Source organism: Cebus imitator, unplaced genomic scaffold, assembly GCF_001604975.1.
Source record: "Cebus imitator isolate Cc_AM_T3 unplaced genomic scaffold, Cebus_imitator-1.0 Scaffold634, whole genome shotgun sequence".
Taxonomy (NCBI): domain Eukaryota; kingdom Metazoa; phylum Chordata; class Mammalia; order Primates; family Cebidae; genus Cebus; species Cebus imitator.
In genome coordinates this window covers 417463-435423 of record NW_016107949.1, presented here as the reverse complement: position 1 = coordinate 435423, position 17961 = coordinate 417463, and the positions used below count along the sequence as shown (strand labels likewise).

Genomic DNA, 17961 nt, shown 5'->3' with positions numbered 1-17961 from the left:
TTTCTGTTCTTATTTGTCTCAAGAAAGTTTTTAATTTTTCTTCTACTTTCTTTATTGACCCATTGGTTATTTAGGAACATGTTGTTTAATTTCCATAAATATGTAACTTCTGAAGTTTTCCTTTTTCTTGATTTCAAGTTTTATACCATTTTCGTCAGAAAAGATACCAAAAGATTGTTTGGATGTTTGTCCTCTCCAAATCTTATTTTAGATTGTAATCCCCAGTGTTGAAGTTGGGGCCTGGTGGGAGGTATTTGGATCATGGGAGTGGATTCCTTATAAATGTTTTAGCATTATCCCCTTGGTGATAAGTGAGTTCTTGCCCTGAGTTCAGCAAGATCTGCCTGTTTAAGAAGTGTGTGGCACTTCCCCTCACCTGTCTTGCTCTTGCTCTCACCATGTGACATGCATGCTCTTGCTTCATCATCCACCATGAGTAAAATCTCCCTGAGGCCTCTCCAGAAGCCAACATCATGCTTCCTATAAAGCCTACAGAACTATTAGCCAATTAAACCTCATCTTTTAAAAAATATAAATTACCCAGGCTCAGGTATTTCTTATAGCAATGAAAATGGACTAATACATAAAATTGATACCAAAAGTGAGGCATTGCTATAAAGCTACCCCAAAATGTGGAAGCAAACTTGGATCTGGGTAACAGGCAGAGGTTGGAAGAGTTTGGAAGGCTTAGAAGGCAGAACGGTGAGGCCGGGCATGGTGGCTCATGCCTGTAATCCCCGCACTTTGGGAGGCTGAGGAGGGCGGATCACGAGGTCAAGAGATCGAGACCATCCTGGCCAACATGGTGAAACCCTGTCTCTACTAAAAAATACAAAAATTAGCTGGGCGTGCTGGCGTGCACCTGTAGTCCCAGCTACTAGGGAGGCCGAGGCAGGAGAATTGCTTGAACCCAGGAGGCAGAGATTGCAGTGAGCCGAGATTGCACCACTGTACTCCAGTCTGGCACCTGGCAACAGAACAAGACTGTCTCAAAGAGAAGACAGAATGGTTAGGAAAAGTTTGGAACTTTTTAGAGACTGGTTAAATGGTTGTGACCAAAATGCTGATAGGAATATGGACAGTGAAGCCAGGTTGACAAGGTCTCAGATGGAAATGAGGAACTTATTGGGAACTCAAGTAAAGATCACCCTATGATGCCTTAGCACATAACTTGTCTGCACTGTGTTCATACCCTAGTGATCTGTGGAAGTTTTAACTTAAATGATTTAGGGTATCTGGTAAAAGAAATTTCTTTCTTTTTTTTTTTTTTTTGAGATGGAGTTTTGCTCTTGTTACCCATGCTGGAGTGCAATGGCGCGATCTCGGCTCACCGCAACCTCCGCCTCCTGGGTTTAGGCAATTCTCCTCCCTCAGCCTCCTGAGTAGCTGGGATTACAGGCACTCACCACCATGCCCAGCTAATTTTTTGTATTTTTAGTAGAGACAGGGTTTCACATGTTGACCAGGATGGTCTTGATCTCTTGACCTCGTGATCTACCTGCCTCAGCCTCCCAAAGTGGTAAAAGAAATTTCTAAGCAGTAAAGCATTCAAGATGTAGCCAGGCTGCTTCTAACAGCCTTCTAACAGCCTAGGAGCAAAGAAATGACTTAAAGTTGGAACTTACATTTAAAAGGGAAGCAGAGCATACAAGTGTGGAAAATTTGCAGCCCAGCCATGTGGTAGAACAGCAAAGCCCATTTTCAAGATAAGAATCCAAGCAGGCTTTGCAACAACCACTTGCTAGAAGGATTAGTGTGACTAAAAGGGAGCCACAAGCTAATATCCAAGACAATGGGAAAAAATATCTCAAAGACATTTCAGAAATTTCCAGAAGCCTAGGAGGAGATAATGGTTTTGTGAGTCAGGGCTGGGGTGCCAATGCCCTGTGCCACCCCCAAAAGGCTGCTCCCTACATCCCAGCCACTCCAGCTCCAGCCTTGGCTCAAAGGGGCCCAGGTACAACTTGGACCCAAACTTCAGAGGGTACAGGCCATAAGCCTGGGTATCTTCCATATGGTGTTAAGCCTGCAAGTACTAAGAATGTAAGAGTGAAGGAGACTTTGCAGCTTCTACCTAGATTTCAGAAAATGTATGAGAAAGCATGGGTTACTAGGCTGAAACCTGCTGTAGGAGCAGAGCCTCTGTAGAGAGTCTCTACTAGGGCAGCACGAGGGGAAAATGTAGGGTTCAGGCCCACACACAGAGTCTCTATTGGGTCACTGCCTGGTGGAGCTGTGGGAATAGGGTTACTGCTTTTCAGACCCCAAAATGATAGATCCACTGGAAGCATGCATCCTTAGCCTGAAAAAATCTCAAGTACCCAACTCTTGAGATTAGCTCTGGGGGCTGCACCTTGCAAAGCCACAGGGGCAAAGATGCCCAAGGTCTTGGGATACCACCCCTCCCCCATATGATTGTGACCTGGATACAGAACATGGAGTCAAAGATTATGTTGGAGCTTTAAGATTTAATGACTCCTCTTCTGGGTAAATGATTGGTGCAAGGCCTGTTGCTCCTTTCTTTTGGCCAATTTCTCTCTTTTGGAATGGTAGTGTTTTACTCAATTCCTATACTACCATTGTATCTTGAGAGTAAATAAGCTATTTTGATTTTACAGGTCCATAGGTAGAAGGAGATGAGTCTCAGATGAGACTTAGGACTTTGTACTTTGACTTTGTACTGCCAGAACCAGTTAAGACTTTGGGGGACTATTGACAAGGGATGATTTTATTCTAAAATATTAGAAGAACATGAGATTTGAGGGGCCAACAGTGGAATAATGTAGTTTGAATGTCCTCCAAATGTCATGTTGAAATGTAATTCTCAGTGTTGGAGGTGGGGCTTGGTGGGAAGTGATTGGATCATAAAGGCAGATACCTCATGAATGGTTTAAGCATCATCTTTTTGGTTATAAGTGAGTTCTCACTCTGAGGTCATGCAAGATCTTCTTGCACCTTCCCCTGCTCTGTCTTGCTCCTGCTCTCACTGTGTGACATCCTTGCTCTTGCTTCACCTACTGCCATGAATTAAAGCTCCCTGAGGCCTCACTAGAAGCTGAACAGATGCTAGCACAATACTTCGTATACAACCTGTGGAACTGTGAGCACATTAAACCTGTTTTCTTTATAAATAAACCAGGGTCAGGCATTTTCTTATGGCAACATGAGAATGGCCTAATGCAGATACCTAATGTGATCTCTATCTTAAATTTGTTATAACTTGTTTTGTGGTCTAACATAATAATCTATGCTTAAGAATGCTCTATCAGCCATTGAGAAGAATGTGTATTCTCCAGCTGCTGGATCAACTGTCTGTGAATGGTCTATAGTGTAGTTTAATGTTTATTTGTTGGTTTTCTGTCTAGATAATCTGTCTAGACAGTCTTGTTGGTTCAGGCAGCTGAGGTCTGTGACATTGACACCTGCTTAGTTCTTGGTTACCAGGGCTGGGGGAGATATGCAGAGGTTGTCAGGTTTGGGGGAGTCCTCAGCTGTGCCATTATATCCAGCAACTGGGGATCAGAGCCAGCTGTGGTGGAGGCCAGAGTCAATGGTGTGCACACACTGCTCCTATAGTTAGCGGCTGGCACATGCATGGCAGTAGAGGCTAGATGCAAGATCATGTATGGTGGCAAGGCATAGGATCAGAAGCAGTGGCTGGAACATACATGTGGCAATGGGGGCTGGCAGCTTGTACATGTATTATTGCTTGGTGTAACTTCAGGCCAGCAACAGAGGTTAGACTGTCTGCATGTGCATCGTGTGTATGGGCAGCTGCAGGGGTATGTGTATGCATGTGCAGACATAAGGCTATCTATAGATGCAAGCACAGGGGTGAGGGCAGAATCCAGGTGGCAGGACCAGCTGCTTGAGTTCATAAAGCTGTAGGAGACAGAGCTGTTAACTGCAGGAGTCAGCTCCAGAAGAATGTGTATTATGGTCGTATGACCCCATACCGCATATGGCATGGGGTCAAAATTTGTGGTAGAAAGCCTCAGTCTTGCTTATGAGCACACATGCAATAGTTCTGCTGTGTTCCTGGGCCAAAATCACATGGAGGCAGCAACTGGGGTAACTACAGAGAGAAAAGATGCTGTGGCCTACATGCCTGGGAAGTGCAAAGGCCACTGGTGTGGGACCCTGGGCCAGAGTATCCCCAGGAAGAGAGCTCCGGTAGGCTCCAGGGCTGGGAGAGATGGAAGAGTGGTAGGTCAAGCACCCAGAGACTGCCAGTACTGCTGGGCTGGGTTTCCAGGCAGTGATGACTACAGGAGTGGCAGTCCTGTGGCTCTGGGTGCAGGATCAGCTCAGGTGGCTCTAGGAAGAAGAGGAGAAGGATGATTGGTGAAGCACCTGCAACTATCAAGACTTCTGTGCTGAGTCCCTAGGCCAAGGTGAAAGACAACAATGTTTGTCTTTCAGCTTTGAGTGGCTCCTAGGAGTGGAGAGGGAGGGAAATTGGTTCAGGCACCCAAAGACTGCAAAGACAAAAAAAATTATCCAGGACAGTGAAAGCTGCAGGAGGTTTGCTGCTGCTGTGCTGGCAGTTGGTTTCTGCCAGCTCAGTGGCTAGAACTGCTGTGGTATTCTGTAGAACAAGCAACTGGAACCCACAATCACAAACACTGAAGGGTCTTTGGCAGTGACGATTGCAGGCTGCACAGCTGCTGTGAGGGCTGTTGAGATCCTCAATGAAGTCTGATGGAGTTCTGTGCTAAGCAGGACACGGGGTCATGGCGATTCCCATCACATGGCTTATACAGAAATAGCCCACCCTCTTATTTGTTTTCCCCATGTTGTTAACAAAAGGCCATGAGACCTGTGGAGTAAAAAAAACAAAAACAAAAAAGAAAGAAAAAGAAAAAGAAAAAATTTGCAGATTGGGGAGATACAGCCTTCTGCACAAGTGAAAGTGTGCTCTCCAAAGCACAAAGGAAGGGTTTGGCTAAGTAGGAAAAATATTCCTTCCCTGGTCCTCAATTAGGTCCATTTATGCAAATAACAGAGTCAAGCTTATTCAGTTCTGATTGGTCAAGATAGTCAAGCTCCGACTGGGTGGCTTCCCAAACTCCAGACCAGAAGCCTCAGTCAGATATTTCTTCTAAACAGCTGGTGTGGTACGCCAGGTAGGAGATCCTGGCCACAGCTTTTGACTCGAGTCATGGGAACTGTTCTCACTCAAGGGCGCAAAGTAAGATGTTTATCTACAGCTTCCTTTTCCAGAATGAAACCATATTCTTGACAGCAGCATGGAGGCAGCTGGAGGCCATTATTCTAAGCAAATTAATGCAGGAAAAGAACCAAATGTTGCATGTTCTCACTTAAAAGTGGGAGCTAAACAGTGGGTATTCATGGACATAAAGATGGCAACAAAAGATACTGACACTACCAGAAGAGGGAGGGAGAGAGGGGAGCAAGGTTTTATAAACTATCGGGTACTGTGCTTAGTACATGGGTGATGACATTATTAGTACAGGTACTCCAAACCTCAGCATCACACAATACACCTATGTAACAAATCTGCACATGTACCCCCTGAATCTAAAATAAAAGTCAAAATTTTTTGTTTTAAAAAAAGAGCTTCCCTTTTTAAGAACAAAGGGTGGTGTGACCACTCTTCTGTCATCTTGTCATAGTCACTTGGTTCTGTTATCTCAATCTGGTGTCTCTATTAGCCATAGGTGATCTGGAGACATTGGGGTCTTATTTACAGTTTTATTTCACAGTGTCCCCAGACATCACAGCTATGCTGATCCCCACAGCATAGCTGGTTGGGGTGAAACTGAAGCTGGCCATTTGGACAATATTTCAAAATGCATGGGAAACTGGTTGTACATCTCACTTTTCCTTCCAAGAGGGACATTCAAGCTAAGGAATTCCCTCTCCATGCTGAGTAATGCTGGCTCAGAGGCTGAGGTGATACAGGTAAAATAGAACTGTTCTTTTTCACACCGTTCTTCTTGGGCTTCTTCTTTGCTGTGGTTTCTTAAGTGGATTATACACTTTCAGAGTTATTTTTGTTTGGGGGAGAGGAAAACTGGATCTCCTACCTTGTCATGATGCTGACATCACCCTACTGATGGATTATTGATAAGTGCGTTGTTTAATTTCCAAGTGCTTGGGGATTTTGCTATTGTCCTTTTGCTATTGATTTCTGGTTTTGCTTCATTTTATTTAGAGCCTAAGATATTGTCTACCTTGCTGACTATTCCATGGGAGTTTAAAAATAATGTGTATTCTGGTGTTTTGGAGAAAAGGCTTTTATACATATTTGTTAGGTCCTTTGGTTTATTGTGTTGTTCAGATCCCCTGTATTCTTGCTAATTGTCAGTTCCATCAGATGCTGAGACTGGAGTTTTGAAGTTGTCTACAATTATGGGGTTATCTTCATGAATTTTGATGCTGTCTAGCATATACACCTTTAAGATATTTATATCTTTTTGGTGGATTGATGCTCTTATCATTATGTAATGTGCCTTCAGCTCTCATATTATTTTGTCCTGAAGTCTATTTTATATGATATTAATGTAGTTACCTGTTTTTTAACATTAATGTTTGCATGATATATATAATAATCTGACTCAAATTCTTGAAGTTAGACTACTGATATCTTTAAATCCAGACCACTCTCCCTTACCATTTTGGCCCATATGTGGGCAAGATGATAAACAAGAATGGACATTCCTTTGGTGTGAGTAAGAAGTTCAAAGCATAAAATCTCATTTTGCTTTATGGAGAAATCCTGATGCCAGCTACACTTCTAACCAAAATAAAATCCAAGCCATTCTCTTTTCCTTGCTCTCCAATACCATTTATAGATCTGGTTTGGAGTTTGCTCTGCTCTTCCCAGAAATCCTCATGATGTGATTAGTAAACTTTATCACACCTTATTGGTTTATGTATGACATCATCAGTTGTAACATCTGAGCCAAAATTTGGATGAGGTATCAGGAGGGGTCCGTTCTGTCTCTGGATGGTCACTACAACCTTCCATCCATGGCAGAAAAGTATATATTTTTCCATTCTTTTACTTTCAACAAATCTATGGTGTCATATTTGATGGACGTTTCTTATAGATAGTACATGGTTGGGTCAAACTTTTACATCTACCCTCCCAATCTCTGTCTTAATTAGCTTATTTAGATTATTTACATTTAAGGTAATTATCAATATAATAGGACCAAATCTGCCATTTTATCATTTTTTTTTATTATTTTCTCTGTTTCTCCTTCTACTATTTCTCTTTTCTTAACTTATGTGTTACTAAACTTTTTTAAGGATTCCATTACAATGTATTGTTAGTGTTTTTTTAGTATAACATTTTACAGTATTTTTTTAGGTGCTGCTCTAGGTGTTATGATATTCATATATAATTTATCACAATCTACTGTCTACTACGTTGAGGTGTGGAAACTTCATTTTCATTTTGATCTTTTTCATCTCCCTAATTTACAAATAACATTGCCTTGAGTATTTCTTCTATATACATAAGCACTACATCAGATGGTGACTTAATTCCTGTTTAAACCATCATATGTAATTTTATTTTTATTTATTTTTCTTTTTCTTTGAGACACAGTATTGATCCATCACCCAGGCTAGAGTACAGTGATGTGATCTCAGCTCACTGCAACCTCCACCTCTCAGGTTCAAGTGATTCTTGTGCCTCAGCCTTCTGAGTAGCTGGGATTACAGGCATGAGCCACTATATGTACAGCTAATTTTTTTTTTTTTTTGTATTTTTAGTAGAGATGGAGTTTTGCCATGTTGGTCAGGCTGGTCTTGAACTCCTGGCCTCAAATGGTCCCCTGCTTTGGCCTCTCAAAGTGCTGGGATTACAGGCATAAGCCACCACACCTGGCCCATATGTGATTGTTAATCACTAATAAAATGGAAAGTCTATTGTAATTTTTCTTATTCTTCTTTTTCTGTTGCTTTTCTTCTTTCCTAATATTCCAAGATTCTTTCTTTCATCATTTTCTTTCTGTTTGAAGAATTTCCTTCAGCCATCCTTTTAGGATAGGCCTGCTAGTGACAAATTCTCTTAGTTTTCGTTTATCTGAGAATAGGTATGCAAATGATTTCACCTTTATTGTGAAGAATGTTTTTGCCAGATATAGAATTTGTGAAGTTTCTTGACAGTTATTTTCTTTCAGCAGTTGAAAAATGTTGTGATACTTTTTTCTGGTCTTGAAGATTTCTCATGAAAACTCTGCTGACATTTGTTTATATATAATGTGTCATGTATCTCTGGTTGCTTTCAAGATATTTTTCTTTACCTTTATTTTCAGAAATTTAATTACAATCTATCAAAGTATGAGTTTCTTTGAATTTTTCCTATTTGGTTTGCTCTCAGCTTCTTGAACTTTTAGTTCCACGACTTTCACCTCACTTGAGAAATCAGCAATCATATTCTTTAAATACCCTTTCAGCTCCCTCCCTTTCTCCTCTCCTTCTGGGACTCATGATATAAATGTTGATATTTTGTTATTGTCTCAAAAGTCCTTGAGGATCTGTTTTTCCTCATAAAAAAAGCTTTTCCTCTCTCTTCACACTGGTTTTATTATTGTATCCTGGAGTTCAATAATTCTATTATCTGTCATCTTCTCCCTAGTATTGAAGCTACCCAGTTGGTTTTTGTTTTTGTGATTGCATTTTTCTGTTACATTACTTCTGATTTGTTTTTTATAATTTCTATGGTTTTTGTGAGATTTTATTTTTTATTTTGTAAGAGAATTCATACTCACTTTTTGAGACATTTTAATAATAGCTATTCAAGTTGGTCTTGGCAATCATTTGATTGTCTATTTTCATTCGAGTTGATATTTAATTGGTTCTTGGTATGATGGGTGATTTTTAGTTGAAATCTAAATGGTTTAGCTATTGTCAGATACTCTAGACCCTATGTAAAGCTTCCGTTTTGCAGGCAGTCACCATGTTTAGATTTATCACTCAGGTCCTAGTTTAGTTTTGCTGGTTGTGGCTCCAAATACAATTTAATTTTCAGAGACTTTACTGGGTTACTTTGCTTAACTGATGTCACTGAAGATTTTGTTCACGCTTTCTAGTACTGACTGTGGCAGTAGACAGTGTTTCTCCATGTTTCTCCCCAGTGTTTCTTGTGAGAAAGGTGATCATCTGGCACAATGGGACAAAGAACTCTTCCCCTGGCCTCCAGTCAGTGGGGTCAATTCTTTTGCCAGCACCACTTTGCATATTATGTTTTTTCAGCCATTTAGGGGTGGAAGGAGCCCCCTGGGACACCTACTTCTTTTTTTTTTTTTTTTTGAGACGGAGTTTCACTCATGTTACCCAAGCTGGAGTGCAATGGCGCGATCTCGGCTCACCGCAACCTCCGCCTCCTGGGTTCAGGCAATTCTCCTGCCTCAGCCTCCTGAGTAGCTGGGATTACAGGCACGCGCCACCATGCCCAGCTAATTTTTTGTATTTTTAGTAGAGATGGGGTTTCACCATGTTGACCAGGATGGTCTCGATCTCTTGACTTCGTGATCCACCCACCTCGGCCTCCCAAAGTGCTGGAATTACAGGCTTGAGCCACTGCGCCCGGCCTTGGGACACCTACTTCTGCTGGAGGTGTTGGAGTGGGGGCAGTGGTCATAGGATGCTCAGCTGCTGTATTTTTTCTCTAGTCTTGGGGTCCCTAGTCAGTCCTCCTTAGTCTTTCCACTTTTCAAAATGCACCTATGCTTGCCTCATTTCTAGGGTTTATAATTTTACTTAGAGGAAGGAGCAAGGAAGAGAAGTCTGCATCATCTTATTTGAGCCCTCTTCCTTGGTGCTTACACAACCATCATTCTTTCATTAATTTATTGACTCAACAAACATTTATTAGGCTCCATGCACTGATATAGACCTTGGGGAATGGCAGGAAACAGCACTCAGAGAGAAAGTTCTGTTTGTAGTCAAAGATGACTGCCAAAATAAAAATAAAAATAAAGCTCTGTGTGGAGTGGTTAAAACGCAATATTAAATCATCAAATTGAAGGAAACCACATAAGGGGTACTCTTTCACATTTCCCATATCGCAAACCTGGATGTCACAATAAACCCTTCCTTGATTTTCAGTCCTATTAAATCACCTTTCAAATAGATTCTGCACCTGCCTTTCCCCTTTTCAGAGCCCTCCTCCTCCCCAGCCCTTTTTTTCTCTCATTGGAGTCACTTCAGTGATTGCATGGTGGATCACTCTCCTCTTTAGTGTTCTCTATGGTCCCTCCTCCATGCCGCTGCCTGGGGACCTCTCTAAGATACAGATCTTGTCATAACTTCCACCTGCTGGAAGCTGATAAGAGCCCTGCTGCTCTACAGTTCTTAAAGTGGCTGTGGGGCAAGTCCACATTGCTCAGGTCACTGAATGTATGACCTCCATGGCTTGCCTTGTGCCTTTTTCAGATCTTGTCTCACACCCCTACTCTCTTATTCATCATCATCTGGAATACAAATACTCACTAGCACTTGAAATCACTGTGTCATGATAACTTTCCACATTGTGGTTTATACTTGCCTGTTTTTGTCTAAAATGCTTCCCCTCTCTTCAACTTGACCACAACAAAACTCCTATTTTCTGACACAGATGGGTGCAAATGTCATCTCCAGGAAGGTGTGATTTTCCCTGAAAGTTAAGCACTCTTCTCTGTGCTAACTTGACCATGCTTTCATAGTTGCCATTTCACTGCAAAATGTATTTTATACAGTTGTCTCTCTATTTGGTAAATGAGTTTCTCATTAGAAGGGGCTCTGTCTTATTCACTTCATCCTATTTCATACTTAGGAATATCCAGGCATATATAGTGATTGCTAAATAAATATTGAATGAACATAGACCATGGAAAGGCTTGCAGTAGTATTATGAGTGGATATGTGTGTAAGAGAGAGAGAGAGAAAAAAAGAATGTATGTGTTTTGTTATGGGCACAGATTTGATGAACCAGACTCAAATTAGCTGTAAGCTTGAAACTTGGTCTTTGCTTTCATCTTTCCCTGTTTTCTTCCCAGGATGGGGCTCACTTCCTCTCATTTCCATGGTGGGATATGTTGATGGAGGAATCCAGCTACTCTGCCTGTCCTCAGGCTGGTTCCCCCAGCCCATAGTGAAGTGGAAAGGTCCACAAGGACAGAATTTATCCTCAGACTCCAGGGCAAATGCAGATGAGCACAGCCTGTTTGATGTGGAGACCTCTCTTATAATCCAGGAAAGCACTGGGAGCATATCGTGTTCCATCCACCTTGCTGAGCAGAGTCATGAGGTAGAATCCAAGGTATTGATAAGAGGTGAGTGAAAAGAAGGAGCAAGGGATGGGTGTGTGCTTAAGTAACCCAGGGAGAGCATAAGCCTGTGTCTGGGATTGTTGTGTAGTACCAACCAGCTTTGGTTTTGTTTTGAGAGTCAAGGACTGATGAGGTGTAAAAAACAAAACCAAACATTTGATAAGGCAGAAATAGAATTGTTTATAATTTCAAGGCAGTGGAATTCTTTCCTTCACCACACAATACCCCAGTGGTGCAACACTCACAACTCAACACATACACAACTTAAGGAAACTAACTCTAGGACTAAGAAAATAATTATTGTTTATTCATTTTTAGAAAATGTCATTGCTCCTTTATGGAGCAGAATACAATAAAAATGTAGAAAATATCAGAAAGGATTTATAAATAGTAGAAAAATTTACATAAACTAAAGTGTGTCCAGAATCACAGTCAACGTAAAAGGATTCAACTTGCCAGTTAAGAGACAAAGAATCTCAGACTGGATTTTAAAATCTCATTGCTTGAACCCAGGAGGCAGAGGTTGCAGTGAACCAAGATCGTGCCACCATGCTCCATGACAGAGCCTGGGTGACCGTCTCAAAAACATAAACATAAAAATAAATAAATAAATAAATAATAAAAATTTCAATTGTTGCAATTCATAAGATGAAAAACATAGCACATATGAGCTATTCATTGAAAATAGAAAACATTAGAGAAATATTATTCAAGGGGAATTGTAACACATATTAGTGTCAAGAAAAGATAATGTTTTCAGAAAAAGGGCATTAGGGATAGAGTTATTTCAAAAACATAAGTTTACTCAATATAAGAATATGACAATTTAAAATATATATGTACCTTATACATGTAAAACATAAAAAGAAAATATAAATGGAAATATAAGGAAGAAATGTCATACTTCAAATTCTAAAATTGATTAAATAAGTAGGCAAAATGAGTAAGAATATATAATATTTGAACTAAAAATTAATAAGCTGAAATAACATATTTCTGGAGGTGGCATTCCAGAATTATAGAATACACATTAATTTTTAGCATACTTGGAACTTTTATAAAATTTTAGCAGATATAAACACAGAAAATGATTTTCAGAAAATTTTCAAACATTGATATCATACACACATTCTCTAATCACAATTTAATAAAGTTAAATTACCATAGCAAAAAATAGTTTAAATTCTTCTGTTTTTGAAAACTTTTTAAACATTAAAATAACTGAGAAATTGAAGAAAGCATAGTAATAGGTAGAAAATTCTTAGAACTGAATGATAATAAAATTATCATCTATGTGTAAAATGGAAGGAATATAGTTTTCTAAGTCAAAATTATATCCAGCCAGGTATGGTGACTCACACCTGTAATCCCACACTTTGGGAGGCTTGGGTGGGTGGATCACAACATCAGGAGTTCAAGACCAGCCTGGCCAAAATTGTGAAACCCCATCTCTCCTAAAAATACAAAAATTAGCTGGGTGTGGTGGTGGGCGCCTTAGTGAGCAGATATTATTCCACTGCATTCCAGCCTGGATGACAGAGCAACACTTCATCTGAAATCCTTAAGTGTTCTTATTAGCATGAAATAGCTGAATATTTATATTAGGCATCAATAATTATTTCAGAATACAGCAAAAGAAAATAGAAAGAAGAAATCTTAAAGATATAGAAATATAAAGACAAAGAGTGCAGATTAACACATCCAAAGTTAGGTGGTTCGAAGTGTTATTAAAATAGATAAATCTGCAGTTAAGAATAAAAGAGAACAGCAAAATTAACCAATGCAGGAAATAACAAGATGGCACAACTAAAGATTTAGTAGCAATTTAAAAGATAAACTAAACTCCTGACTTCATTTGAGGTCAGGAGTTCGAGACCAGCCAGGCCAACATGGCAAAACCTGATCTCTACTAAAAATGCAACAATTAGCTGGGCATGGTGGTCCGTGTCTGTAATCCCAGCTACTTGGGAGGCTGAGGCATGAGAATCACTTGAATCTGGGGGATAGAGATTGCAGTAAGTGAGATTGCCCCATTGCACTCCAATCTGGAGGACAGAGTGAGACTCTGCCTCAAAAAGTTTTAAAAAAGAAGAAAAATGTAAAATACAAAATCCTAAGGAGATATAGGCTATCTAATTTTTAAACATGAGAGAATGACATTTAAAATGCTGATAGGAATCAGCATTTAAAAGTCTTCTCGCAAGGAAGACACAAGGCCAAAATCGTTTTATATACAAAGTCTACCAAATATTCAAGAAAAGAGAAAATGTATCCTTCAGAAAGTCATCCAGAGAGCAGAAAAATAGGAAATATTAAACTCATTTTATTGGGTCAACATAATTTTGGTACCATAACAGATTGAGCAATTTGAAAAAGGAAAAATTTTTACCAACATTACTCATAATTGAAAATGTAAAAATCTTATCAAAAATTTTGCAAGTAGAAAAGTGTACAAAAACATACATCATGACCAAATTTATCCTGGAAAAAAACATTAGGTCAACATGGGAATATGTATTAATGTAATTTTTACCATAATTAGTTAAAGGAGATAAACTGTAATTTTCTTAGTTGATGTAAATAAAACATAACTTTCAACATCTATTCATGACATCAACATTTGTGAATCTAGAAATAGGAGAAAACTTTTTATCAATCCAAAATAGGAGAGACTCTGCTTAATCTGATGGAAAAGGTGTCTAAAGATACTTGCAACAAACATCATACAAAATAATACACCACTTAATTTTTAAAATGCCTGCAGAAAACATCAAACATAATGTATCATTTAAAATCATAACATAGAGGTTGGATCCAAGATGGCCATTTAGGGACAGCTCAGGATTGCAGCTCCCAGTGAAAGCGCAGAGGGTGAGTGGACGCTGCATTTTTATTGCCCACAGACTAGGAGATTCCCAGGCAGAGGAGACCCATGGGTCTCCAGCGCAGCTGTTTTGGCTGGTGCAGCTGTGTCAGTTGGCACAGCTGCTGTGCCCCACACGGCTGCTTTGTCAGCACCCCGGTGCAGTGGTTCTAAGTACAAAATACACTGGTCTGGGTGCCCTTTGGCTGGCGATTGGAGCCATGGGAAGTCACTCATTCATCTGTTTAAAAATGGAACTGAACAGGGAACCAGGACAGTAGATTCCAGGGCAAAAAAAAGCGCCACAAATCTCAGTGCCGCTGTTTAAGCCAGTGCAGTTGAGTCGCCACATGGGAAAACACACAGACCCCAGTGCCTCTTCAACAGGCGACTGGAACACCAACTAAAAAAAAAATAAAAAGGCTCTGAGACAGGGAGCCAGGAGATCAGGCTCGGCTGGTGCCCCCGCAACAAAAGAACAGCAATCAGAAACTCTCTGGATTGAGAGTTTCACAGCAAGCGCAGCTGAACCCTGGATGGACCAGCTCTGTGGGGGAGGGGCGCCCGCCATTACCGAGGCACTTCAACACTACAGAGGTAGTCAGCCAATGCTGAGGCAGCCTGCTGTTGCCAAGGCAACCTGCCATTGCTGAGGCAGCCCACCATTGCTGAGGCAACTCACCATTACAGAGAAAGCCTGCCAATACAGAGGTGGGCCACCATTGCCAAAGCACTTCTAACTACAGCCATATAAACAGGACTGCAGGGAAGCCTACTCGGCAGCTGGGCGGAGCCCACAGCACCTCAGCAAAGCCTCTACAGGCAGACAGTGACTAGGCTGCCTCCTTGCTGGGCAGGACAGCTCTGAAGGAAAAAAAAGAAGGGAGCAGCACAATGGAAACTCATAAATAAAGCCCTAACTCCCTGGGACAGAGCACCTGGGAACAAAAAGCAGTTTATCAGTTCTTCTGAAGCAGACCTAAACATACCTGCCCAGCAGCTCTGAATGAACAATGGAGCTCACAGCTCAGCATTTGAGCTCCTATAAAGAACAGACTGTCTCCTCAAGCAGCTCCCTGACCCCTGTATATCCGAAGAGCCACCTCATAAAGGAGAGATCAGACTGACATTTGGCAGGTAAGCTTCTGGGACAAAGATAGCAGAAGAAGAAAACTGGTAGCAACCCTTACTGTTCTGCAGCCGCTGCAGGTGATCCCCAGGCAAGCAGGGCCTGGAGTGGACCTCAGCAGACCTATAGCAGAGGGCCAGACTGTTAGAAGGAAAACTAAGAAGCAGAAATAACTTCATCATCAACAAACAGAACGTCCACTCAGAGACTCATTCTGAAAGTCAGCAACTACAAAGACGACAGGTAGATAAATTCGCAAAGATCGAAAGAAACCAGAGCAAAAAGGATGAAAACACCCAAAACCAGAACACCTCTCCACCTACAAGGAATCACAACTCCTCACCAGCAAGGGAACAAGGTTGGTTGGAGAACGAGTGTGATGAAATGACAGAATCAGACTTCAGAAGGTGGGTAGTAAGAAACTTCTGTGAACTAAAAGAACATGTTCTAACCCAATGCAAAGAAACTAAGAACGTTGAAAAAAGATTTGATGAAAGGCTAACGAGAATGGACAAAATAGAAAGGAATATAAGTGAACCGATGGAGCTGAAAAACACAACATGAGAACTTCATGAAGCATGCACAAGTTTTAACAGCCGAATTGACCAAGAAGAAAAAAGGATATCAGAGGTCGAAGATCAACTCAGTGAAATAAAACGGGAAGGCAAGAATAGAGAAAAAAGGGTAAAAAGGAATGAACAAAGTCTCCGAGAAATGTGGGACTATGTGAAAAGACCTAACCTACGTTTGATAGGTGTACCTGAATGTGACGAAGAGAATGAATCCAAGCTGTAAAATACTCTTCAAGATATTATCCAGGAAAACTTCCCCAACCTAGCAAGGCAGGCCAATATTCAAGTCCAGGAAATACAGAGAACACCACAAAGATACTATTCAACAAGAGCAATCCTAAGGCACATAATCGTCAGATTCACCAGGGTTGAAATGAAGCAGAAAATGCTAAGGGCAGCCAGAGAGAAAGGTCGGGTTACCCACAAAGGGAAGCCCATTAGACTCACAGCAGATCTCTCAGCAGAAACCCTACAAGCCAGAAGAGAGTGAGGGCCAATATTCAACATCCTTAAAGAAAAGAACTTTCAACCCAGAATTACATATCCAGCCAAACTAAGCTTCATAAGTGAAGGAAAAATAAAATCCTTTGTGAACAAGCAAGTACTCAGAGATTTTGTCACCACCAGGCCTGCTTTACAAGAGCTCCTGAAAGAGGCTCTACACATATAAAGGAACAACCAGGACCAGCCACTCCAAAAACATGCCAAATGGTAGAGAGAATCAACACAATGAAGAATCTGCATCAACTGATGGGCAAAACAGCCAGCTAGCACCAAAATGGCAGTATCAAATTCACACATAACAATATTAACCCTAAATGTAAATGGACTAAATGCCCCAATCAAAAGACACAGACTGGCAAATTGGATAAAATGCCAAAACCCATCAGTGTGCTGTATCCAGGAAACCCGTCTCACATGCAAGGATACACAAAGGTTCAAAATAAGGGGTGGATGTAGATTTACCAAGCAAATGGAGAGCAAAAAAAAGCAGGAGTTGTGATTCTCATCTCTGATATATTAGACTTTAAAGCAACAAAGATCAAAAGAGACAAAGAAGGACATTACACAATTGTAAAAGGATCAATGCAGCAAGAAGAGCTAATGATCCTAAATATATATGCACCCAACACAGGAGCACCCAGATACATAAGGCAAGTTCTTAATGACTTAAAGACTTACACTCCCACACAATTATGCTGGGAGACTTTAACACCCCATTGTCTATATTAGACAGATGAACCAGACAGAATATTAACAATGATATCCAGGACTTGAACTCAGACCTGGAACAAGCAAACCTAATAGACATTTACAGAACTCTCCACCCCAAATACACAGAATATACGTTCTTCTCAGCACCACATCACACCTACTCTAAAATTGACCACATAATTGGGAGTAAAGCACTCCTCGGCAAATGCAAAAGAACGGAAATCTTAACAAACAGTCTCTCAGACCACAGGGCAATCAAGTTAGACCTCAGAATTCAAAAACTAACGCAGAACCACACAGCTTCATGGAAACTGAACGACCTGCTCTTGAATGTTGACTGGATAAACAATGAAATAAAGGCAGCAATAAAGATGTTCTTTGAAATCAACGAGAATGAAGACACAACATACCAGAATCTCTGGGACACATTTAAAGCAATCTCAAGAGGAAAATATATAGCAATAAGTGCCCACATGAGAAGAAATAAGAGATCAAAAATTGACACCCTATCATCAAAATTGAAAGAGCTAGAGGAGTAAGATAGAAAAAACTCAAAACCTAGCAGAAGACAAGAAATAGCTAAGATCAGAGCAGAACTGAAGGAGACAGAGACACAAAAAAACCTTCAAAAAATCAATAAATTCAGGAGCTGGTTTTTTGAAATGATCAACAAAATAGACAGACCACTAACCAGATTAATAAAAAAGAAAAGAGAGAATAACCAAATTGATGCAATAAAAATGACAAAGGAGATATCACCACAGATTCCACAGAAATTCAAACCATCATCAGAGATTATTACAAACAACTCTATGCACATAAACTAGTAAACCTGGAAGAAATGGATAAATTCCTAGACACTTGCCTCCTCCCAAGCCTAAACCAGGAAGAAGC

General features: G+C 40.5%; 1 protein-coding gene across 1 annotated transcript in view; it reads left to right on the top strand.

Moving 5' to 3' along the window:
* Positions 1-17961, top strand: part of BTNL3 (butyrophilin like 3) — a 42589-nt gene that overhangs the window by 11362 nt on the left and 13266 nt on the right. Inside the window, 1 exon segment of the mRNA XM_017517513.1 lies at positions 11016-11291. Coding sequence (XP_017373002.1) covers positions 11016-11291 — 276 coding nt within the window.